We start from the raw sequence: 27,069 nt of genomic DNA, 5'->3' as shown, positions 1-27,069 counted from the left end.
CATCTATGTAGGTACGCGTTTTATTGCTCAGGTGTTTTTTTTTTCTTTCGTGGAAGTTGAAAGTTCTCAATTCATCTTGTATTTGTATATCGAGTTACTTAGGTACCTATACGAATTACCTACAATATATTCCAAAAAGTTTAAATACATATTGATTTAAGAATCCTTTGTACTACCAGCTGAAAATGGATATACATGGCACCTCCGAAATATACACTACTCATATAGACGAATATCCTAATTGGATTGTCTGTGAACCGATTTTCGAATTAGAGTATTTACTTGACATTTTCCTACGTTACCAGTCGTTGTGTTTTATATTGAAATATAACTATAGGTCAAAGCACTGTGAAACTGTATCTGTGTTGATTTCCAATTTTAAATATGGGTAAAAAAGGTGAGCATATTTTTAGAATATTTATATAATCGTTATTCTATTTATAAGTTCGAATTTTATCGAGTGCAAATAATCTTAGCGTTATTGCTTCATTTTGTATTCGTATAATGACTGATTGTGAGGAACGTTGAGTTCAGCATTTAGATCAGTTTGATTTTTAGTATACTCGTACCTATTTTAGATATTGAAACGATTCACTCACCTGCTAATTCCAATAGGAAAGCAAAATTAGATTTCAAGGCACAAAAAAGTCTAAATTTCAGCCAATTTCATAAAAATCTTCGAGTAATGGAGTAAAATTTTTTTTTAAAAAGTTTGAAAAGTAAAAAGATGCTCATTTTTGCTTTTACTTTTTTTTAAAAATCAAATTTTCAATCACTTGGGAAAAAGAATTGATTTTTTTCACCTGACCAGCCCTCGATTAGACTACACAACAAGAACTAGGTATTTGCTTTCATTTTTTTGTGATAAATTTCGGCTCTGAGAATTCCTACACTTTATTTAATTTTCATAGAAAGAGGGCCTAGAATACGATGGTAATCGTAGCTAAAATAATGAGCTTAACAAAACAAAATATTTTCACAAGGGAGCAATACATCTCGTCAGCTCCAATCAAGCTGAAATTTGGCTCACTGGAAGAACATATGTTATCCAGACCTCAGAATAGAATTTTCAGCGGCCGAAGTTGATTTTTCAATTGTTGGGGAATTTTTTAAAATGCCGGAAATAGCCTATTGGGATATTAATTTCTCTACAAAGAGAGAAAATATGGAGATAAAAATCTGGAACTCAGTTGATACACTAAAGTGGACCCCCTGAGTCGATTTCCATCATTTTTCAGCCGATCTGGAGCCTCCAGCAAAATTTGAATTTTCTCCAGTAATTTTAAATTGCTCCAGAAGGCGTTGTAATCAACTTCGGCAGCTGCAAATTTAATACTAGGTACATGTAATAAGTTTGACATTCCTAATCGATTACCTAAGGGTGGTGAATTACAAATCCAAAGTGACGAGTTGAAGATTGTTTAGTGTACTTTTTTACAAGTTGAAAACCGACCCTCGAATGAAAAAGCCTGATTATTGTGTCTTTTTACTTAATTGAACTATTTTATTATTATAATTTTTTTTTTAAATTTTATATTCCCTGTTCGGAAAGTTCGTGATACTTGCATCTCAGTTTACTTTTTTTGCTTGATAACTGGTCATTCAATTTTTTCATGAATTCGATGTAGGTACCTAGATAAGTACATATAATTATTGCATGAAATTTTTCGCAAAAATTTAAACTCTCTGTATAGGATCTCCAATTCTTTAATTGAGCTGTGTTCTTGTAAAGCCAGAACGCGAGCCTCGAGAAAATATAATTTTTCCTTCTCCTTTCTTTCTCTACAAAATACCTACTTACAAAAGAACAAAACTCATGTAAAAATTATCAGATTAATAATTAATTAGGTATTGATAAATCCAAAGTGGCGAATAAAAAAATAATTTTTGGAACCACTGAGTATTATTTTCAAAAACTTTTTTAGCGTAAAATATCTGTTCGAACCTGATAAACATTATACGAGGCAATTTTTCTATTTTCAACCCTCGGGGGTAGAAATTGGGAGGTTTTAATTTTTGAAAAATTTTGGAACCACCATTTAGAACCTACCTCTTTGAACCCCGCTAAAAAGCTTTCTACAGTTTATTAGTATCTGAAAGACCTCCATCCTACCAAATTTTGAGCTCAATAAAGTTTTGCTCTGGTACTCAAAAATCCAATTTTCCAATTTCTCGTAATTTTGATATTTTGGAAACCCCTGGAAAACTGGAAACTTGCGATTTGCGCCAAACGTAACGTTTTGAGGCATATATTCTATATTCAATTACCTTGGTGAGAAAGTTTAATTAAGCTCCCTGTATATTCGTAATTTTGAACCCTCTTTTTAGAGCCCCCCACTTTGGGCACCCCTAAAAATGGCATTAATGCATATTTTTTCAAAAAAATTGAAGAATTTACATTTGAAACACACTAGCAAGTGCCTGATAATTTTTCAATTGATTTTTTCTGTAACTTTCATATTTGAGCCATTTTTTGCCGAATTCTGAGATTTTTTACTCTTCCAAAAAAACGTTAAAGTCACGTTTTCACGATTTGAATGAAGTAAAATCTCAGAATTTGACCTAAAAAACCTCAATTATGAAAGTAACAGGAAAAATTGAATGAAAAATTATCGAGCGCTTGCTAGTGTGTTTTCAAATGGAAATTCTTCAATTTATTTGAAAAAAATATGCATGAACGCCTTTTTTTGGGGGTGCCCAAAGTGGGGGGCTCTAAACAAAGGGTTCAAAATTACGAATATACAGGGAGCTTAATTAAACTTTTTCATCTAGGTAATTGGATATATGCCTCAAAACGTTAGATACGTTTGGCGCAAATCGCAGGTTTCCAGTTTTCCAGGGGTTTCCAAAATATCCAAATTACGAAAAATTGGAAAACTGGATTTTTAAATAGGTACCAGCGTATGGTGGTTCCAAAATTTTCCAAAAATTAACCCCTCTCCCCCCCCATTTCTAACCCCGAGGGTTGAAAATAGAAAAATTGACTCGTGTAATGTTTATCAGGTTCAAACAGATATTTTACGCTAAAAAAGTTTTTGAAAATAATACTCAGTGGTTCCAAAAATTATTTGTTTATTTGCCACTTTGGGGACCCCTGGAGCCCAAAAAAACGATCATTTTGGGTTAACTAATCACGGATTCGTATTTGGGGGATTTATTACAACATTTTAAGAGTGGTTCAGAGGTATTGGGTTCAGTCGATAACTGCCTGGTGCCAAAAAATGGCCTTATCGATACTCCTCCTTTCGATAAATCCTGCACTTTTTTGATTCATACTTTTCTCTGCGATATTGTGGGCACACTCCCCTACTCCTCATTTTCAGAAAAAATGAACAAAATCGAAATCGATGATTTTAGTGATGCCAATCTTGTCCCCCTCCCCTTTACCTCAAGTTCCTAATTGTCTATCTATATAGGTATTTAGGATGTTCCATTTTAAGTTGAAAGATTGCTCAGAAAAAATTGAATTCCGGAGACATCTCTGAATGGAAGATATGGGTTCTCAAAGAAAGCGAATTTTTGAAAAAATTCTGATTTTTTTTAGTTCTAGTCCCAACTGAGGCTGTTTTGGGGAAAATTGGCCCAGCTCCAAAAATAGTCTGCGTCAACGTGGATCATTTCCATCAAAATCTAAGACAATTTTTAGAATTCTACCGAGCCTGAGCGATTTAACATTCACAATTCGTTTATTTTTGGGTAGGTGAATTCGTGTTTTGAAAATTATATTTCGCTTTGGCCATTTCGGCAATTTCAAAAATAATGAGAAAAATAGCTGAAAACTCAAGTACATACCTAGACCTACTTATCAAATTTTTCGGGTGTTTTGAAAACCAAATTTTTGCATTTCACTTTCTCAGATTCATGCATCTTATAAAGTTGTCCCTTTTCGTATTATGGAATATCATATTATGCACACATTAGAAAATGAATACCTACTTGATGAATAACACAGTGTACCTATTTTATTTTTATTGTCTTACTCAATTTATAGACAAACAGAAAACTGATGGAGCCAAATCCAACGGAAGCTTGACTAATTCACGAAAACGAGGAAGTAAACTAAGATCGAGTCTTTTGCTTTCCCAATTAGCTTCACCTCATTACTCTCTGACGCAGGTGGAAAAAATATTTTTACTTCATGCTGAACGGGGTGACTGTGCTTCAGTACAAAAGTAAGTACCATATAGAACCAGGAGCTAGAGACTCCAGAGTTTCTAAAATATTCAGTGCTGAGTACCCATCCCTGATAGAGTATAAGTACATTACATAGTACATAGAATAGTACATACCTACCTATTAAGTGAATACCTACCTAATAATTCTCATTTCAGAATAATCGATCAATATAAAGACAAGCCACCAGAATTCAATATAAATTGTTTAGATCCGTTGAATCGTAGTGCTCTAATTATTGGCATCGAGAAAGAAAACATAGATTTGATAAATTTACTATTAGAAGCAGGAATCCAAGTTAAGGTATGTTTCAGCTTTTGTATAATTTGTATCTTCACGAGATGCTTGGGGGGGAGGGGGATGTACAAAATCTATTTTAAAAATTGAATAAAAAAGGTCGTGTGTGTGATTGTCTACTTTTCCAGTATGAGTATTGTGTGTGTATTTGAGATATTATGAATGGAAACCGTATGTCCACTTCATTGCAATACCACGCGTGGCACGTTTACACATGTTGTGTAAGTTTTCATGAATGGATACCGCATGTCCAATTCATTAACATTGCTAAACAGCTGACGACGTACGACGTATTTGTTACGAATATCAGATTGTTCATCAATGGAACATATCTGCCCAACGTTGGGTGGGAATGGCCCAGTATATGGAACTCATTCCCTACACAGGTGACGCACCTTGTGTTTCATTATTATTGAATATAAACTAATATTGGTACCATAACAACCAAGCATGCAAAGTAAGGCTACATATACACGGGGAACCGGTTTGGGATCCAGCGTCCTGGATGCCCTTGACATATACACACACAACGACCCAGGCTCCTTGGCTCGGTTTAAGGGAGTACGCCACCACTCCCAGCCGATGAAGAGGTATTAAAAGTAAAATATAAATAGTATTTTCCTCATACAAAAAAAACAACATTTTTTTAGCCAAAATTTTTTTATGAATTTTGTTGGCTTATATGATATAATTCATGATGTACTACATCAAGCTTTAATTTTTTCCCCAAAAATTGATTATTCAACTACTAGGTTTAGGGTTGAATGCTGCGATAATTATGACCATTAAAATGTTTAGACAATTTATTTTCAAGCACTTTCTACGTGGTGTTTTTTCAAATGATAAAAAAAAAATATCGAAAAAATATTTTTCATTTTCTTCTTGAAAACAAGCGGAAAAAACTCACCATTTTTCCAAATTTTATCTACTGAATTTTCTTTTAATTTTTTTTTCATTTTTTTAAAACTTTAAGTAAGATGCTAGCAATTTTGATTAATTTTTATTCAAATCTAATTTTAGGATGCACTTTTACACGCAATCAACGAAGAATACGTCGATGGAGTGGAAATATTATTACAATGGGAAGAGAAAAGTCATATTGAAGGACAGCCATACGTAAGTTTGTTTGCCGGATTTGAATTTTTAATATTTCCAAGTTCAAGCATTATCCATATAAAAAGAGATATCTATCTAATATAATATTGTTTTGAATTTATTTCGTGATCGAACGTTTTTACTGATTCTTTTCGAGAATTAATTAACGATACCTAAAAATGTCGAAAAGTGTTGTGATGTTGATCAAATTTCTTTTTTCTTTTTTTTGCTCTAAAATTCCAGAAGTGCTCTTTTGACAAAAGTATTCTTTGAACAAGCTATAGCACTTTCCGATTTGAACGAAACCAAGCTAGATGGAAAGAGCATCTTCTAAAACGCCTGTAACCAAAATTTCAGGTGCTGAAATTCATTTGTAAAAATTTTTAAAATATAAAAAAAAAACTATTTTAAGCTCAATTTTAAAACATTGCCATAAAATATATTTTTTTGAGCCAAGTGAACCAATAGGACGAATAATTCATTTGATCTCGATCGATGTTATAGGTTCTGAAGATCCTTTGTATTTGACCCCTCCAGAGCGATTTGAAGTTTCTGGAGAAAATTGAAAAATATATGAAGGCTCCAGAATAGTAAAAAATTATAGTAGGCGCCTACCTAAGTACGTAGTTATTGAAGTGTGGGAGTTGAATTGAAAAAATTATTCAGATTGGTTCAATTTTGCTACAAAAAATTCACAAGGAATTTCATGAAAAAATTGAAAATTTGCAAAAAGTTCAAAAAGGAACTTTAGAACTTGTAATTTTGGTTACAGAGCTGTTTTAAGACTAAACTTACTCTTTCGACCTAGTTCGGTTTCGTTCAATTCGGAGAGTAAACGTTTTTCTCGTAGGTAAAAGTACAGGGTGCCCAGAAATATCGTGAACCTCAAAGAAAGTTTTTCATTAAAAATATAGGTAGGTGGCAACGTGAAATAGATGCATATGATTGGTGGAATTTTATCTCTCCAGTCCAACAACCAATCATATGTGCTATCATTATTATCATTCACTGTGACCAACCAAAATATTTAGCAGAAAACTTTTTTAGGGGTTCACGATATTTCTGGGCACCCTGTAGAGTTAGAAATTAGGTAGGTACTAGGTAGGTACTTTACGCTCAAGTGATAAAGCATATTTGCATACTCCTGAATATGAGGGGAGAGGGTTAAAAATTTTTATGGGGATACCTAATGAGGATATACATAACATACTGAAAAATTTTCAAAATCGGTTAAAATGGGGCTGAGAAAAGTGTTATTGATTTTTCAGAAAAGGGAAGGTCCCCAAAAAGGGGAGGGGGTGTGGATCTGAAATTTTTTGCCCAGATGTTTCTCTATGGTACCCAACTTTCATGCTAATATCAACTCGAATGCTTTCGGGGACCATTTCACCCCTCTTAGGCGCCTATAGCCTATATGTATTTTTCAGGGAACCCCCCCTTTTTTGAATGGTTGTGGTTCCACCCCCTTGAACATACAAGGAAAGTTGATACATCGTTAGATCGGAAATTTGACGTAGATTCTTTTATCTAATAGGTAACATATTTTTCGCTAAAATACAATGTGGGGGAGAAAATGACGAAAAACTGATTTTGGGGGCTAAGATCCACTCTGGGGGAGAACGCTCACGCGGTCGGGTGGGGGAGGTTGTGCGGTTTTACTTCTATGGACCTTATAAACATATTCCAACCATAAAATTTTTGTTCACAATTTTGTCATAATTCAGTTATTTTTAGTTCTAATTTGCCTGGACTATTAATTGAGAATTGAAATATGTACTTCGTAGAGTTGGGAATCGGTGGATAAATCATCATCTGGTTTCACAATAGACATCACACCTGTAATATTGGCAGCGCATAAAAATAATTACGAAATACTGAAATTATTACTAGACAGAGGAGCAACTTTACCAGTTACTCACGATGTTAGGTAGGTACCTAACTAAATTTTTAATTATGTAGGTAATTCCATCAGAAAAATATTCCCTCAAAAACCATCACAATTTTTGTACAGATGCGGATGTGACGAATGCGTCAGTAGCAAAGAACAAGACTCTTTGAGACATTCGCAGTCAAGAATAAACGCTTATAAAGCTCTAACATCACCTTCGTTAATATGCCTTTCGTCCAGAGATCCTTTATTAACATCCATCGAGCTCTACGCCGAATTAAAAAGACTCGAATTAACTGAAGCCGAATTTCGAGTCGAATACAACGTGAGTTATTAAAATTTCTTATCATGATAACCTTTATTCAAATACTTTAGCTCGTCTGTTTGTTCCGAAGGCAATGAGACACACTGTGCAGACTTTCGCTACAGCTTTGCTAGATCACGCTAGAACTTCCAGCGAATTGGAAATCATGCTGAATTATGATCCAGAAGGCGACCCTTGGGAACCAAATGATCGCCAGACACTCGCCAGACTGAAACTTGCCATTAAATATAAGCTCAAGATGGCGAGTAATTTATCGATTTAATTAATTAATTTTATTCCATACTTACCTACTTACATACATATTTGTTTACAGTTTGTTGCTCATCCGAACGTACAACAATTGTTAGCTTCGATTTGGTACGAAGGACTTCCAGGATTCCGCCGAAAAAATATGTTTTATCAGCTACTCGGCGTATTGCAAATTGCTTTTTCATTCGTACCCCACAGTATCGCTTACATGATATGCCCTTCTTCCTCGTACGGTGGTTTCTTAAGGAAACCTTTTGTGAAATTTATTTGCCACTCTGCGTCTTATGGATTTTTTTTAGGTGAGTTTTCAACTTCTCGCGAGCATTCTGATCATGAGAATTTTTCCAAGAATTTATAATGATTCAACTATTGGTAAATTTTCAGGTTTACTCGCTCTAGCATCTCAAAGGGTGGAAAGTCTATGTTACGAATTACTTTTCCAAGATTTTGCAACAGAATGGACGAGAAAAGAACGAGGTGCTCCGCCTGGTATAATTGAATCTATGATCATTGTCTATATTATCAGTAAGTCGTACCAAAATTCTTAATAATAAAGAGCTAGTAAATGATTTCAAAATAACATCTAACATCTACTAAAATTGTTCAAATAATTCTCAAAACTAAATAAATACTTAATAAAATTAAAATTAAAAAAAAATCACTGAAAAACCCCTGATGCAGTTCATTCAGCAGAACTGTAGGTATATGGTGTAAAGACTTATGCCTACTTGTTGCTTTGTGTATATTTACCCAAATTTCGTTTACTTCCAGGCTTGGTTTGGAAAGAAATGAAAGCTTTATACGTTGACGGTTTGTTTGAATATTTAAACGACTTATGGAATATTTTAGATTATATTTCAAATGTATTCTACATTACGTGGATTTTCCTAAGATTTACAGCTTTCTACGTTGTTTCGGTAAGTTTTTCCTTGCAATATGTGCGAGCAACGTTTTATAGTACATATAACGTTGTGGAATGAATTAGGAATCTATTTACATCGAAATTGTAAGTATTGTGTCGAATTTTACAGCTTGAGTATTCTCAAGGTTTTGACCCTTGGTATCCTAGGGATCAATGGGATAAATTCGATCCTCATATGTTGTCCGAATGTGCTTTTGCATCTGGTATGATTTTAAGGTGAGTTTAATACGTTATACCTTACTCGTTACTCGTATAAAAAGAGATAATAAGATTACATAATTAAGTAAATAAGTACATACCTAGGTACCTACTTGAAGTCCATTTTCAAATTCTTTTTTAAAATTTGACTCACTGTTTTATTGCAGTTTCATGAAATTAGTGAACATATTCAGTATCAATCCACATTTAGGACCTCTGCAGATATCCTTGGGAAGAATGATCATAGATATAATTAAATTCTTCTTCATTTATACCTTGGTATTGTTTGCATTCGGATGTGGTAAGAGTAATCATAGTTCTGGACAAAATTATTTCATATTTATTAATGTGCTTGAACCAAAAGTATAATGTCAGGTCCTCCGATTATGATAGGTACCTACCTACGTTTAAGGTTTTTTGCGCATGTTTCAAGTTTTGAAGGTTATAACTCAAAATTTGATAGAACTTCCACCAAATCTATCTACGCCTCGGAGTTTCAAAAAAACATATCAGAGATTAAAAATATCTGTAGCCGATAATTAAAATTCGAAAAGCTTAAAATCGAACTTTCACAGCGAAACCTAAACTATGTGATTACGAACGTTGAAAAAATCAGCCATTAAAAAATTAAAAAATACAGTGGATACCTTTTTAATTTTTTTGGGATCTGACCTCAACAAAATATACAGATTTTAAACCTTTTAAAGTTGGGGTAAAAAACCAATTTGAAAAAATTTCGAAGAATATAAACCCTCTCCTTGAATTGATACCCTGTAAGATTTAAATCATTCTTCAACAAAACAGCCTTTCAAACTAGTATAGTACACGTACATAAATGATACCCTTCAATTCAAATGAAACCAAGCTGGATCCAAAGAACACTTCCTGAAACCCCTGGAACCAAAATTTAAAAGCTCGAAGTTCATTTTTGAATTTTTTAAATTAATTTTTGAAAATTCATAAAAAATTTTAAATTTTTTTTGCACTGATTTTCCAATTTTTCAAACAAAATGGACGAGTGTCAATTTACTTCAGTTCAACCTTACTTTCCACCACTTTGAAAACGACTTTTTTCAGGCCATTTCAGAGCCTCCACCAAGTTTGATATGGGGGAGACGAGCATAACTACCTAACGTGATATAGGGGGGAACCAATACCAATGGGGGTTAAATTTAGAAATATTCCTTAGGCGGGGAATATTTGCCAATACCTAGATAGCTCAGACGGGCGGTAGTTTGTCTAATCTGCCCTATACATCATTTAAAAGAATATACGTAATAAACAAGACACTTTGATGCTTACTAAGTATATTTACATTTTTGTACACAAATTCATCGAAAGTCATTAATTAATAGTTTTGACAGAGAGTAAGTAATCCAATGAATTTACACATAGGAATGAACTCTGCATATTTACGAGATGCGAGTCATTAAGAAGGAGACAATAATCCTAAATATAAGATTTTACCCTATCAGACACAACAAATAGGATAGGCGAAAATACACACATGGAAATATATACACGAGAATAATCATATAAATAAAAGGTTTACGCGAAAAGCACATGATTTTGGTCACCATAGAGTTCGACACCATGGTCTACACTCCTATGGGAAAAAAGGCTTAATAATAAACGAAGTAGGTGCAAGCATCACTTACGTGAACTGTACACGTTTTCCATCTCTTCTAAAGCCCACCTAATACTTAAGGGCGTTGATGGAACTTAACTAAAAGAGGCACTTGTATCACTTTGCGTAATGAGGATATGCCCGGGTGCATTCCTCAATCACCAAATAGGTACACTTGTTATTAATCGATGGAAGATCGATTAATCTATAATTATTAAGTAGTATTAACCATGCGCGAGATGGTGTTAAATGAAAAAGAGCCATACCATGGCCTCCCCCATTTGGGAGCTCGTCCATGGTATTATTTTGTTAACACTGACTCAAGAACCGACTATCGCGAATATCCGAAAAAGAGTAATTTCTTGAAGCGAAGATCAGTATTATAAAAGCAGCGTAAAATGGTCAATCTCCCACCCCTAAAAGTGGTGGACCAATCACGCACTTGCTAAGTACATTTACTTACACATAAATTGTAGAATTTATGTGACTTTCCTTATTTATGCCCAAAATCCCTATCTTGGGCTATAAATGTCAAAGGAGCCGCGAACCCTTTAATAAGAAGGGTGCGCAGCCCTATATGCGCGAGTACATCGCAACTGAATAAGTATGTACTTAGCCTATTTCTAAAGTATTTCAGACGTTACCAATATTTTCAATATAAGGGGTTCATAACATAAGCACTACCTTTGGCAGTGGGGGCAATCTGCCCTCTCTCAAGTTCTCAATTTTTTCCAAAAATTTCAAAATTCTGTGGAATATCCAAAAATTAATTTTAGTCCTGAGTAATTATAATTTATTTGGAAGTTATCAGACACTTTTTGTTCATTTTCAAATTGTTAGTTGCTTAAATGCTTAATGCAGAATTCCAGTGGAGCCAGTTCAAAAAAAAAAAATGAAACATTGGAAAACGTAAAAAAGAAATAAAAAATTGTGCAAGTGGTAAGAAAGTATGCCGTTTTTGAAAATTTGAATTTTTCATTTTTTTCTGAAAATTAAAAATGGTTAAAAATCAACTCTTGAGCTCAGAATTTTATAGTAACGACGAAAGGGGGGCTCAATAAGTATCAACCAAAGTTACAGGCGCTGAATGTCGTTTTTGACTCTTCCGCAGCAATTTGAAATTTCTGGGAATATTGAAAACTCGCTGAATGATAAAGTAGAAGAGAGTAAGGGGATGTTTAAAAAAATGTCAAAACATGCAAAAGTTAAAAAGTTATTATAAAACTGATTTTTTTTTAAATTTTTTGAGTTTTTAAACATTTTTCAAAAATTCTAAAATGAAAATTAGGTATCTAAAATGTTGATAACGTTTTTAATAGGTACATGTTCTTTGGGTCTAGCTAACAAGGGAACCTCCTGAGGTGTCACACTCCGATTTGAACGGGACCGTGATTTTTGGAAAGAGCATAGTCTAAAACCCCCAAAACCAAATTTTCAACTACCCAAGTTCATTTTTCGATTTTTGGCGAATTTTTTAAAATTCAAAATTGACTGTTTTTGGCGATTATTTATGCTTTTTTTTAAAAAGTGCGTACTTGATCAATAAAAATGGTCAATATAAGTCCCAAAACTAATATTAATTACCCAAATCCAAATTTCACCATTTCCAGCCATTCTGGAGCCTCCAAGCGCGATTTTTCAATTTCTCCAGAATTTTGAATTTGCTCCAGAAGGCATGAATATGCAGTTGGGCAGCTAAAAATCGAGTTGTGTATTATTCTCGACTGGTTTAACGAGTTTATCTAGGTACATTTGAACCGATTTTGGGAGTGACACCTCAAGAGTGGTTTTTTGACCAGCTTTTTTCAAAATTAAAAAATCAAAAAAATCAAAAGATGACCATTTGTATGGAAATTTTTGAAATTCACGCGAATCGCTGTATTTTGTGCAAAACTAACCCCCCAATCCAAATTTTACAATTTCCAGCCATTCTGGAGCCTCCAGCGCGATTTTTCAATTTCTCCAGAATTTTGAATTTGCTCCAGAAGGCATGAATATGCAGTTGGGCAGCTAAAAATCGAGTTGTGTATTATTCTCGACTGGTTTAACGAGTTTATCTAGGTACATTTGAACCGATTTTGGGAGTGACACCTCAAGAGTGGTTTTTTGACCAGCTTTTTTCAAAATTAAAAAATCCTAAAAATCCAAAGATAACAGTTTGTTTGAAATTTGCGCGAATCGCTGTATTTTGTCCGTAACTAACTCCCCAAATCAAAATTTCACAATTTCTAGCCATTCTGGAGCCTCCAGCGTGATTTTCAATTTCTCCAGAATTTTGAATTCGCTCCAGAAGGCGTGAATATACACTAGTTTTGCCTTCATTCTCAGGATAAAGTCATAAATTATGAAGGGTTTTCAGAAAATCAGCCCAAATTTTGATTTTTCAAGTCCTAAAAATCTGGATTTGCCTCCCCTTGGTAAAATCCTACTGCTTTTAGAGCATTTTAAGGAGAGTGCCAGTCGAAATTTTTTGGAAAATTGATTGTAATAATTCAGATAGACCTGCCAATTACGATAAAATATTGCCTAAAAATACTTTAAAAACTGAAAAAAACGTTTTCAATCTAGGTATTCATAAAGATACTAAACCTACCCAAAATCTGATGGAAAAAAGTTTGTAAACACCCTTCCTTCTTCCTCTCAAAAAATTTTCATCCATCAATTATTTTATTTTGCTCACGAAGACAATAGTTGGCAGGTAATTTTAAATTATGATACTTTTTTCGAAATGTTTTCGTAGCCACTTCATTTGCAAGTTGGACTGAAATTCATCCACTCGGTTAAACTTTTGAAGACTTAAAATACTTCTTCACCTAGACCTATATTAAATGTTAATCCAAATATGGAGTTTGATCACTCATCTCTAAGAACATCTTATATTCTACAAGAGAATTTTTAATAAATATGTATATTATACTTACTTACCTGCCATTGTTATTAATTTTTACCTACCTTTATAGGATTGAATCAACTGCTGTGGTATTTTGCTGGTTTAGAAGAAGCCAAGTGTTACCATAATAACGATGGTATACCAGATTTCGAAGACGCTGACAAAGCTTGCACGATATGGAGAAGATTTGCCAAGTAAAAATCCCCCCCCACCTGGCTGTTTTTATGCTTGAAAAACTTACCTAATCATATTTTAAAACTCGATTTATTTTCTCTCAGTTTATTCGAAACATCGCAATCTTTATTCTGGGCGAGTTTCGGATTGGTTGACCTGACAGCTTTCGATTTAACCGGAATCAAAAGTTTTACTCGATTTTGGGGTTTATTAATATTCGGATGCTATTCAGCTATCAATATAATCGTACTATTAAATATGCTAATCGCCATGATGTCTAATTCTTATCAAATCATATCTGTACGTGATATTTTATAATTTTCTTAACGTTATTTACTAGTATAATGCTTTCTCACTACCTATAATACCTACCTTACCAACTATAAAAATAAATATTTTCAGGCAAGAGCTGACATGGAATGGAAATTCGCCCGCAGTAAATTATTCATTAGCTTTTTCGAAGACGGAGATACTGTCCCGCCACCGTTCAACTTATTTCCAACTTTTAAAAATATAGAACATTTATTTTCTTATAAGAAAAATAAAAAAACAGCTTCGAAAACGGTAAGTAAGCGTTATAGTGAATGTAAATTGTAAATTTCGTTCAACGTCGTCGTCGTCGAACGTATTAATTGAAACGTATTTCCTATATTAGTTTTTTTTCTCTTTTTTCCCTTCCATTTTGATGCACGATTCGATTTAAAAAAACGTTGTTTTTTTAATGTAAATTTTCGATATCGTTCAGAGAAAAATGGAAATAAATCGAGAAAAAGCGGATCTGCGATACGATATCATCATGCAATTACTTATCAGAAGGTACGTAACGGTAGAGCAGAAAAAAATGGAAGAATTTTCCGTCACCGAAGACGATATAGCCGAAGTACGTCATGACATATCCACCTTAAGGTTCGAGTTAATGGACGTCTTCAGTCAGAATAATTTCAAAGTACCGAAAATATCCAGACACGAGATAACTCCCGGTGAGTTTTTTTTTGTTCAAAAAAAAGTTACGTATAAAAAATATCCACTTACCAGGTTCAAACGAATACACGAGTATAAAACTTTCGTTCATTGTGTTTGCAGCTCAAGGGAAAAAAGAACGTATTATGGAAAGACGTATTATTAAAGATTTTCAAATAGGTATCGTCGAAGGCGTAGTCAATGAAATTATCTCTACCGAAAAAGTTACTAAAAATATATTCGGTAAAATTGCCAAAGCAATCGGACGAGCCGATTCGAAAAAGAGAGATTGGAATGCTTTAGTTAGACATAGCAGTATAGTTCATGATCCAATTGGCAGTACAAGCGAAGCTGAAAGAAAGCTGCGTCAGCAAAGCGTCAGAAGGTAAAAGTGTTTTTAATCTACAAAGAATTTACGAGAATTGTGCAGGAATTTTTTTTCACTTTCTCTCTTTCTCCTTCTCGTGTACTATATCTCTATGTCGAAAACACGAAGCTTGTTCGAGAGAAACTCAAATTCACATATTTAATACATTTTACGAGCTCGATGCACACAACGCGAAACATCTCATTAGGTTTTAACCGTCGTCGAGCAATCTTTTCCTTTACCCTTAAAATTGCCTTTTATATATTTCATCGAGAGTTTCCATTATACTTATACTTACTCGAGTGTTCGTGTTGAAATTTAACTGCATGGATAAATTAACGATATTTTACGCGTGTCCACGACAGGTATATTTTAGAACACCAAGGACCCTCGTTGATGGACATGGATCCGGAAAAATTAGTCGAATATAATCCACAGCTGGCTGAAATCAATCCTACAGCTCGTATCGCTTATGCTAAATTCAAAATGTCATTGATCAAGCAAGAGTACGAAGGCATTCGAGGAGTATCTATGGACGAAGGTTTATTAGATCAAGGTATTCATAACGAATCGATTATTCTATTTCCAGTCTACGAATATTTCTAATTTTCGAATAATTTTAGCAGGCAGTTTGACACCTAAAGGTAGTCAGTACAGGAGGCAAGATTCGATCATTCGACCACGACCTAAAAGTTCAAGTATGAAATTACGAGACGCCGAACCAGGCAAATTAAAATCAGAAGGTATTGTACCTGCATTGCAAGGCAAACATAGGGAATCTCTTCTGCACAGTTCGATCAAGGAAGAAGCTCCTTCAACGTCTCGTGCCGCAAAACCTTCAGCTCCAAGTGAAGCTAAAGGTGAAAAACCGAAGAAGAAAGATGAAGTTGTTTTGACTGTCGAACATCATCCTCATCCTCCCCCTCCCCCTACGTTTGTTAAAGGGAAACCTAGGGATGGCAGGTGGTTATAAATATTGTATGGAAGGACAAGGAGTAATAATATGAAAAATAATTCGCGAACTGTTCCAATACAAAAGTTTTGGTTTTCGAACGATTAAAAAAAAAACGCAAGAACAATATAAAAAATTAACAAAGTTTCGTTTTATTTAATTTTTCGTAATACATACTTCGTTTTCATGGTAAGAAATGTGTAAACAAGGATAAATTTATCGTAACATTAAATTACATGTACAAGAAACTTTTCAAGTATATAGATCATAATCTGAAAAAAAAAATCTTTATAAATTATAAGGTAACAAAATTACAAAATAATTAATTTGTACAATTAAATATTCATTTTATTTAATAAACCACGAGTGCGAAATACGAACAATCAATTTACTATAATATTCAAGTCGACGAATTTTTTTTTTTACTTTAATGACGTAGGTAGATAAATAGGTATACAAAACATAGAAAAATAATTATTCACTTACAGCAAAAACACACGTAGGTCGTTGAATGTACAATTGCTGGAAAATTTAAATGCAAATATGATTCAAAATCTGCAAACACAGACATGATTGTTGTTCAGATTTGAGTGAAATTTAGAACATACAAATGTTAATATAGGTAGAATATTTACTTCATTACTTAGTATTGCTTTATATCTATTTTCCTTGAAAAGAGAAACACAGATTCTTTAAATCGTGACCCTGGTTTTTTTCTGCTCGAGTAAACGGAATTTATTGATAATTTTTCTGATTCAATGAATTTTCTTTTACAAGCGATCAAGTTTAAAAGTATAGGTAAATAAGAAAATGGTAATATTTTGTTTGTTAATTTATATAAACACAAAATGATACAAAAGAATGTATTCACCAAGAAAAAGATGCCTACCTACTTACTTTTTTTGCAAGGTAGATACACTTTGTAGAAAAATTATTCGCAGAAATTTTATTATCTAATTATGTTTTTTATTTAATGGATACTTCGTCGAATTGAACATAATCTAGAGTGTTTGGTCCGCCTTAAAATCCAAATCATTCGTACTTACATATTAAATTTCACATTTACTATCGGTGAGATCTTATAAAAAAGAACAACTATAAGAGCGAACTTTCAACATTTCTAATTTCCAGCATAATTCTAGTCTCTCCTCGATGGATACGAGTGATGAAACCTTTTGCGTCGAGTTTTTTTTAGCGTTTTTAAAACGTTTCAAAGACAATTTAAAAATGGAATGAATTCGAAAAAAATCTTCAAATATGTTGAAGTCGACGAATGAAAGTTTCTACCTCTAATTGTAACTTCTCGCTCGGCCTCGTTTACTTTTCTTATTCAACAAAATTATTGTTTTTTTTTGGAGGAGGAGGGGGGATTAATTGCATGATTATTACACCTGTCGTGTGAAGGATTATATTAAGTTAGTTAGAAAGCTAGTCATTAAAATTTTAAAAAATAAGTATTGGATTTCAAAAACATACCTAAGTATACTTTTTGCATAAAAAATTAAAAAAAAATTTTTTTTTACTTTTCAAAATACGAGTTTTTGGAAGCTTTTGCCCTCGCTTTGCTCAAAGATCCTTCGTCTTTTTCAAATTTGAAATTTACAACAAAAAAAAGTTATTCATTCAAATTCTAAATTCTTGAACAATAATTGATCTCTGCAAACAAAAAATAATCAGTTTGTTATTCTCAAAATGATTTTTCGATAACTTTTTTTCTTGCTTTGCTCAGGCTTGTTTACTTTTCTTCTCAATTAAAATTTTCAAAAAAATATCATGTCTGATTTTTAAACCAAAAAAAATTTTTTATATAAAAAATATTGTTTGTTTTACTTTTTGAAGTACAAATTTTCGAGAGCTTTTGCCTTCGCATTCGCTCTTGTAAATTCGTCTTTCTTTTCCAAAATGGAACGAAATAGAAAACCAAAAATTTTTAATAGAAAATTAAAATTTCTATAAGTGATAAAATACGTATACCTATCAATTGACAAAATTATCATTTATTATCTCTTCAATATTTCTCTGGAAAAACTCGCCATTTTATTCGACAAAATTGGTACCTATTTTTTCTTATCCCAGTCAAAAAATTTTAGTTCACAGCTCTCTGAAAAAAAACCTTAGTTTCGTCTCTGAAGGGTGGCCCATTTCTAAGATTCAAAAGAAACGTCCAATTTATTAAAAATTTTACCTAAAAAATAAATTTAAAAAAATCCAAAACAGACCCAAAATGAAATTACATTTAACAAGTGGAAAATTCAATGGCCTTCCATTTTGTCCCTTTTTATTTTGTTTTCAGGGTCGTTCATTTTTCAAATCGAATGATCATACTTATTTGATAGAAAATATTGAAATCACAAAAATAAACAAAAAAAATTGAAAGCATAAAATTGCTCACTTAAAGAACGACGTATTTATACCTATACGTACTTCATTTTAAGGAAAAATGTTGTTTTTAATATTGAAATAAATTTAGAGAGTTTTAAACTCAATTAGAGTAACCTAATAATCTATCTATCTAATGATGAAAAGTTTGAAATTGTTAAGAACGATTATAAAAATCAATCAAGTGTTCGAAGAAACTAAAATTCCCACCCGGGGGACCGGGGAGTAGCTTGCAGGAGAGTACTCTTCATCGAACTCGACTTAATCTGCAGCTTTCAGAAAGGTTTCAATTTTCTTGGTTATTTTCAAAAGTGAAATGTAATTTCGAAAATTCACCATTTCCAATTTCAACTTCAAAAGTACTCTTCTGGAGGACAGAAATGTGCTTTCAAAGAGAGGAAATTTATGAAAAAATTGTGGTTTTATTCCTTTTAGCCCCTACACAGCCTGTTTTTTTTTTTTTTTTTTTTTTTTTTAAATGGCGCAGTTCCACAAAGTGACATTTGATATTCTGTGTTGAGCAAGATTATCGCCATCAAAATCCAATTTTCCCCCAAAAAATAGCCAAGGTCAATATTGTAGAATCTCAAATAGGTATCTATCATCTTTTGGAACTGGATCCTTTTTCTGAGACAAAAATTGAATAGAGACAAGAGCAAAAAACACGATTTTTTTGAAAACATTGAAAATGCCTCCTCTTTGATAATGTCTTCTCTCTAGAGATATCTGTAGAACTAAAATTTTTTGTGGATGACTTTAGATAATTTTTTACAGATGACTTATTTCAATCAAAATTGAGTTTTTTTTTCAATTTGGTCAAAATCTTCCGACGTTTTTTTTTCACGATGCACCTACTTAATTCCTACGTAGACAATTTCAAATATACTCACGTCATGATTTTTTGACGAAATTTCAAGTATTAAAAAATAATAAGTACCTATCAAAGTATTGAAAATCTATTTTTCAGTTCGTATTGACTCAATTAGTCATTTTAAATTTCTGCATTCCTTTTTGAAAATCGAGATTTGGTCAAGAAATCACACTCGAATTCTCGATGTGAATAATCTCAAAAATGAGTCATATAGGTACCTACCTACCTTATGATCAAAAGATCAACTTCAGTGTTTTTTTTGGATGGAATATATATTTTTTTTAAATGCAGAACCATAGTACAGGCTCCATTAGATTGGCTAAACATTTTAAAATTATTTTGAGAGGTCCAAGCGTTAAATCGAACATTCAAATCTATTGAGATGGGCTTGAATTTGGAGGGGGGGGGGGACGAAAGAAGAACCATCAATTTTGAAATCAGATTTAGATATTCAGTAGCCTATCCTTTTGTATCCATAGAGTGTGTTCAAAAAAAAAAATCGTTAAAAAATTACCAGCAGGCATCAAAAGGTATCGAATCGTATCCATCGAGGCTTCATCCAACTCAAAATAAACCTCATCATCTCACACCTCAAACATACAATCTATCCAAGGTCTCTTCAAAAAAAAAAAAAAAAACCACCACGACAAACAAATAAACGAACGTTTTGAGCAATAAAATGCAAACGTATAAATAAAACAGGAACGATAAGATTTGTGAAAAAAAAAATTGGAACTTAGTATTATATAAACAAAATTACCATAAATAAAGAACACTCTACACCACAGAATTACGAAGGTCAAACCCTCATTTCGCTGATCGCAGCAGCTGGAACTTTTAGTATACCGCCTTTTTGATGAGGCTGTATAGAATTACCCAAATGATGAGGTCCCGTATGGAGTAAAGGTTGAGACTCCGGAGGAGGGCTTGATTTAGGCGGAGGAGGCGGTTTAGGTAACGCCGAAGGTGGCATGATAATTGATCCATTCGGTGGCGAACTAACACAGTTTTCAGAAAACGTATGCAGCGATTTACCTTCACATATATGATCGCCGTTTTTGATGATATGTGATTTGGATTGATAATGCCGCGGTAACGTTGCTAAATTCGTTGGGTACTTGAACCCGTGCTGCGAAGATTTAGGTAACGTTCCACCGCTATTTAGGATCATCGATGCTGTATCCGGCTCGATATCTAACATTATACTGCCTGGTTGGTACCCTCTCGGAATGGTTTTAGAACCATAAGGCGAACTAGAGTTACTGCTTAGCTGTTGCTGATGCTGGAGTTGTTGTTCTTGTAAATTCTTTATCTCCATTCGGGTTTTATCACGTTGGTAGTAGACTCCGGCGAATATGAGGACGTTTAGAACCAGCAATGTGCAGCCTATGGCTATGGTTAGACCTAGAGTGGCCGAGTACGTAACTAATCCTTGAGGTTCTCCGGTACTATTTACATCTGTAGAGTTGTACGGTACAATATCACTAGTGGTTATTAGCGAAGGAACATTAACGCAGGTGGTTAAAAAAGGCTCCAGGGTTGTGATTGATTGGATGACTTGAGCCACTGTTCCATTATTGGTTAAGGTAGGTCTTCGCGTGTTTATACTCGGATTATTATGACGATCTGTTTTCACAACACCGTCGTAGAGATCACCTTCGTGGTTTCGGAACATGTTGTGCCTTAAGCTGACGTCTTCCATGCCAGCTCGATGTAGTTCTGGGATCAATCTCAGCCATACTGATAACTGGTGAGCTCTGAAGTGGTTTTTCACTTTTGGTTTGATGCCTGTGAACAGATAAACGAAAAAATATCGAGTGAATTGCTGATGATAAGAGCTCTAATATTGGTACCTATAGTATAGGTACATTTTTATGCAATAATTTTTGCTGCTGGAACATCATGCACATGTCATGAATTAGCAAACTGGAGATGATGGTTTTTTGGGAAGCCAATTTTTTCACTTTTTTCAAACATCATTTTCAGCACAAGTGAGAAAAAAGTGTAAAATTTTTTCAAAAAAATATCTCAAAATCTTGAAATGTATAATCAAGCTGATACGTAGGTAGGTACAATTCGAAAAATATTTTCTAGGCAATATTCTAAGTTCAAGCACATTTTAAGGACCACTTTCAACATATGTAAGTGAGAAAAAGTGTTTCTTTGGCTTGAATTTTCTCAAAGAAGGGTTCAAAATATCAAAATGAGCAATCATTCCACTGCAATTAACTCTGGAAATGTTTCATCTCTGGACTCTGGACCATACACATTGTACACTAATAACTATTGAGCATAAACATTTTATTTTTGACATTTTAAAATTTTTTTGAGAAATTTGAATTTTTGAAAAATATTATTTCCCCTATTCCTGTCAAAATTGACTCTCTGAGCATATTTGAATTCAAGTCTGACTAGAAAATGAGGTCTTCCGGGATACCTAAGTTGTCATATTTTAGTTTTTCTATCCGCTTACAAATGCAACATTTCGTGAACATTGGAAAATTCAAAATCCATCAAAAGTCTTCAATTTTCCATTATTGTTGCTGAAATTTTTCTGAAAATCACCCAGGTAAATATTATGTGTCTCTATGTTTTGGTAAAAAAAATTGAAAAATTGAAAAGTCGGTCACTGGGTGAGCAAACAATTTCCTAATGAAATACAGACAGGACAATTTTCCAAAGGTTACAATACTGAATAAAATACTAAAATTCATTTTCTTTGTAAAATTTATAAAAAAATTTTGTTTCAGTTTGGACTAAATACCATCTCCCAAAATTAAATTTCACCATTCCTAATACATCTGAAGTTTTCAAGTTATAAATATATTCAAACTTTTCTAGATATTGCTCGATTTTCTTCAAAGTTGCGAGAATTGATTACGCCTGCTGAAATTTATATTTCTGAAAATCCATTGTTCTCACAAATTCCAGCTGGACAAATCAGAGGGTGAAATCAACCGATCGTCCCTCATTCTGGAGAAAGAAATTCTTCTCTATACTGTCAAAATTCACCATTTAAAACCATTTTTTATTTTTATATCTACATAGATTTAAAAATTTGACTGTATAAAATTACTGAAAGTTTAATTTATACCGTCTTTTAGGGTGCTTTACTCAAAAATCCATTTTTTGTGAATTCAAATTAAAAAAAAAAAAATACTAAAAATTCTAAATTTGGGTAAGTATACCTACGTATCTACCTAACTGGCTCAGATATTTCCATAATTTTCTAATTTGACTACTTTCAATGTTTTGGGTTTTTAAAGGTTTAAACTTTAAAGTCTGATTTGAAAAGTTGCACTTGAGATTCATATTTGTCACTGGGCACCTTAGAGTAAGTGGAAGTCAAGTATTCAACTGTGTAAATTCATTTTCAAACCTTTTAAAAAATTGTAAATTTTGTAAAAAAAAAAAAAAAAAAAGGAAAGAGGTCAAATTCTCATTATAGAGGCTTAATGGTCATCTGAAAATGGCGTCATTTTCTTTCAATAAATTTATATCAGGTCAGAAATGAATTTTCATCAGTTTTATTGAAAATGTTAATAAGTAAAGCTAGGTAGGTGTAGGTACTGTACTGCATTAAAAAAAAAAATCACAATTATTTCTCTGGAATCAAACTCACAAGATTAGAAACCACCCTCGAAAATTTTCTTGATTAATTAAATTTAAATTAAATCAAGATGAAAATCAAAATTATTACCTAATAACCTATTAAAAAATTTGTTGAACGATTAAAAAGTGTAAAAATTGAACTAAAATTGATTCGAATCTGTACAGTCATTTTTGATTGATGTCACTGGTGGGGGGAGGCAGATTTTAGACAACCTATCGGAAATTTCTGTTTAGCAAGAAATTCCAAGAAACTTCAAAATATCACTAGATGCTCTAGGAAGATGAAAAAGTGCATCTAACCGATCTGCAATAGTTGAAAGTTTGTTTTTTAAATTCATTTGGCAAGATTTCGTGGGAACTGTATTTTTTAGAAATTTTCTAAAAGCTCTAAAATAAGTGAAGAGCTCAATTCCAAAATGTGCTTTGTCCCAGATTTTTGTTTTTGGCAAATCAAAAACATAATTCGTGAACACACAAAGATGTTTTAATGTCAATTTTCAATATCAGACAGTGTAGTGTAAAGTATTTCGAATATTTTCCCTGCAATTTTTTTTTTTCAAAATGACACCTATTTGTTCAATCTGTGTACGAAGTCGCCAAAAATGGGACTAAGCACGTTTTGGCACTGCATACAGATTATTTTCCAAAATTATCACGATGAAATGTGGTATTTAGCACGTTTTGGACTGGTACAATGTTTTGTTAGGTAACAGACTACTGCACCCAGTTGGACTTGGCACATTTTGGAGTGGTAGGTTGTTCAATAGATGTTGAATAAAAAGAATTTTACATAAAATTCTGCATTCAATGTACTGGATAGCGCGTTTAAAAACGAATTTTCGGCTATCTGACGTCCTACCTAACTGCGTAACAGTCCCATCTAACGGAATTCACTGAAAACGCATTTTTGAAAAAATTGGACAAAGCACATTTTGGAATTGAGCTCTTCAAGTATTGTAACCACTTCAAATCGATTTGAGAGATCATAAATAAGTATTAGACTTAGGGTTCATATCGAATTCAGCTGACAGAAAAATGCTTGAACCCGATCTAACTGGATGAAAATAAATCGAAAGAGTATGCAAAAATACATCATCAGCCAAAATTTCAGAGGTTCGAGTGCGTTTCCCTATTTTTGGTAATTTAAAAAAAAATCAAATTCGGGTCATAGATGAGTAAAAATGAATGAAAATTGCTCCACAGATTAACCAAACCAGCTTAGTGTCCAAAAAATCGATATCTTTTTTATAGTGGATATTAGTAGTACTTAGGGTGCTGAATCCGACTGTGGGGGTTGAAACGTTCGCGAACGATTCTCTTGACACTAAATCTGAGGTCAAAAAATAGAGCAACTACAGTAAAAGTTGAAATTTTTTTTTTTTTGATTTTCTCGAAAGGTATGTTTTGGGGAGTTGAAATACAGATTTTTGCAACAATCGGCCTTTGGAATTTGAGTAAGGCTTGAGCTGGAAAAATCAACTCTTTTCACATTGAACAAATTTGTTACAAAACGTGATAAATTTAATAATAATAACTTATTTTTCATTAATAATTCATACTAGGGTAGTTTTTGCAACATTTTTGGTGAAAAATTCAAAAAAATCAAAAAAATTTATTTTGGGAAATTTCGATTATTGCACTTGGCAACCTTGAATGCGATGATTTTGAAAAAAAATATCGGGTTATGTTGGCGCTCATGGGGGCCAAAAGTGGTGCAAGTTTCATGGACCTACAAATTTTAGATCGCCTGATACATAGACTCAAAACTTCAAATGCCCTTCCTGTAAAATTTACATTTTGGACACTAGGTTGGTTTTCTCGTGACATAAGCTGAAATTCAGTACCTATGTATAGGTATCTTATTTTCGACCTTCTTGAATCAATTTAAAGCAATTTTAAAGCCTTTTGAGTAAGTAATTCTGAGACCTCCAGCAGCAAAATTTTCAAAGTTGAAATTTTCACAAAATTTTACACTGCATTGAAGTTTGAAAGTTGAAATTATGTATTATGTAGTTTATTGATTAATTTCGACATGCTGAGACGATTGAAACTTGAAAGTGATTAATTACAAACCGTTCCGAAGCCTCCAGCTACCTATACTTGTGATCTGTCACGAGAAAACCAGGTTAGTGTCCAAAAAATCGATTTGGTTTTGTTATGGATATTGGTAGTACTCAGTGTGCAGAATCCGCCTGTGGTGGTTAAAACGTTCGCGAACGATTCTTTTGACCCTAAATTCAAGGTTAAAAAAATAGAGCAACTACAAAAAAAGTTTGAAATTTTTTTTTTTGTGATTTTCTTGAAAAGTATGTTCTGAGGAGTCAACTTGCAAATTTTTGGGGCAATCGGCCCACATTTGGAAGATTAGTGCCATTTTATTGAAATTTGAATGAGGCTTAAGCTGGAAAAATCAACTCTTTTCACCTTGAACAAAATTTTTAAAAAAATTGAAAAACTCAATAAATAACTTTATTTTATATTAATTATTCATTCTAAGTAGTTCTCGCGAAATTTTTGGCGCAAAATTTTTTAAAAAACGAAAAAATTGATTTGGGGAAATTTCGATTATTGGCCTTTGGTAACCCTGATTTTGAAAAAAAAAATGTCAGGTCATGTTGGCACCCCTTGTGGTCAAAAGCGGTCCAAGATAGGTCCACGTTTCACGGACCTACGAATCATAGATCGCCGAACACATAGATTCAAAACTTCAAATGCCCGTCCTGTAAAATTTACGTTTTGGACACTAACCTGGTTTTCTTGTGACAGATCACACTTTAGAAATTCCAGTCGTTGGGCTGGGGCCTATCTTTAATCAACTCAACTGTTGAAATCAGGTTGAAAAGTAAATTTTAGCTGTCCAAAGTGACTATAAGTAGGTAAAATTTTGTAGAAATTTCAACTCCCAAAAAAATCTTCTGGGGATTCCAGAACTACTCAAAAGATTTGGGACTGCTCCCAAACAATTTGAAAGCTCGAATAAAATACGTGCCAAATTAGAGCTTTCTTGGTTAATTTGGCGAAATTTTGACTCTTCTCATTTCTGACCCCTTGACTAATTTTTAAAAATTCGCAAAAAATTGAAAAATGCACGTATGCACTTGAATTTTTGGTGATTAAAAATTCACCAAATCAAACTTTTTTCAAGTTATCGATCAATATTGAGGTGTTCAGCTTCTGTTTGAAATACGTGGTTCCTATATGTATGAGGACTATAAGTATCTCTAAAATCAAGGCTCCCAGAAAAAACTGATGATATCGTAGAGATGGAAAATCGTATGCTTTATACCTTCTGCTCCTCTTCATTTTTTCATAACATCGTCGATTTTTCTCAAAAAACGATTGTTTCTAATGAAAAAGTTGGATTTCTCGAGTATTTATCTGTGTAAATCTTCCAATAGAATTAAGATTGCAATTTCATCCAATCAAAATCATCACGACAATGGCTTTTAGATCACCGTGACAAACATGCTCTAATCAACAACGAGTTCGAGAAAAAATCAACTATATAAGTAGAATGTTGATGAAAAGATTAAATCAATTTCAACAAAAGTAGCAGCTAAGAATTCACACCTAGGTGTAGGTATACGTAGAGGTACACATTGTAGTTCGTTGTAAATAAAAATAATCGCCGGTTTGCGGTGCTTGTGACAGTGTTTTCCTGCAGGTGGCAGGACGTTCGGAGTGGGATAGATTGTAAACGTTGCACCCGACACACGTGCATTGGATGAGATCCGGGGTTTGCCCACAGAAGGCCACATGCAACCAGTTCTCAGTCGCGAATTGAGTGGAATGCACTGACACAGTTTGCGGGTGTTTTCCGAAATACCCGATCATTTAGCCGCTGCCGGCGAACCGTTAAAGCTACCCAGATACCGTAACTTATCCCCACCAGTCAGGTCCCACCGCAATACACACATTGCAGACCAGAACGATTAGACCTCCTTTAGCTTGGATTACAGGAGCACGCCACTGCACCCGGTCTCTCGTGAGGATTTAAAAGTGGCATAGTAATTCGAAAATGAAATTTTCAAGAAAATTTTTTTACCAATTTTATTGAGTTAAATTATGCATTTGGTCATGTAGAGGAGTA

The 27,069-nt window shown here is 33.4% G+C and overlaps 2 protein-coding genes across 3 annotated transcripts in view; one reads left to right on the top strand and one right to left on the bottom strand.

Annotated features, from left to right (window-relative positions):
* Nucleotides 1-3: 3 nt before the first annotated feature.
* On the top strand, nt 4-16,398 carry LOC135840157 (transient receptor potential protein-like). The gene is made up of 19 exons (XM_065356535.1): nt 4-397; nt 3,992-4,172; nt 4,332-4,476; nt 5,491-5,586; nt 7,350-7,492; nt 7,577-7,778; nt 7,849-8,019; nt 8,092-8,326; nt 8,412-8,552; nt 8,799-8,944; nt 9,059-9,165; nt 9,315-9,448; nt 13,735-13,858; nt 13,943-14,138; nt 14,241-14,402; nt 14,584-14,818; nt 14,922-15,183; nt 15,531-15,721; nt 15,789-16,398. The coding sequence occupies exons 1-19, from the start codon at nt 385-387 to the stop codon at nt 16,136-16,138; spliced, it is 3,234 nt and encodes a 1,077-aa protein (XP_065212607.1). The 5' UTR covers nt 4-384; the 3' UTR covers nt 16,139-16,398.
* Nucleotides 16,399-16,461: 63 nt separating this feature from the next.
* Nucleotides 16,462-27,069, bottom strand: part of LOC135840158 (neuroligin-4, X-linked-like) — a 642,239-nt gene continuing 631,631 nt past the window's right edge. For both annotated transcript variants that reach the window (XM_065356537.1, XM_065356536.1), the window contains exon 11: nt 16,462-21,155. In XM_065356537.1, coding sequence (XP_065212609.1) covers nt 20,167-21,155 — 989 coding nt within the window. In that variant the 3' untranslated portion in view covers nt 16,462-20,166. The remainder of the gene's footprint in view (nt 21,156-27,069) is intronic.

This window comes from Planococcus citri, chromosome 3 (genome assembly GCF_950023065.1).
Source record: "Planococcus citri chromosome 3, ihPlaCitr1.1, whole genome shotgun sequence".
Lineage (NCBI taxonomy): Eukaryota > Metazoa > Arthropoda > Insecta > Hemiptera > Pseudococcidae > Planococcus > Planococcus citri.
Note: the sequence above shows the minus strand (reverse complement) of the source record. Positions and strands in the feature narration are given on the sequence as shown.

Excerpts from the sequence above, each read along its gene's own strand:
- LOC135840157 (XM_065356535.1), top strand. Across the intron at positions 4,477-5,490 it reads AAGCAGGAATCCAAGTTAAG|GATGCACTTTTACACGCAAT; the intron begins GTATGTTTCAGC and ends ATCTAATTTTAG. Across the intron at positions 13,859-13,942 it reads ATATGGAGAAGATTTGCCAA|TTTATTCGAAACATCGCAAT; the intron begins GTAAAAATCCCC and ends ATTTTCTCTCAG.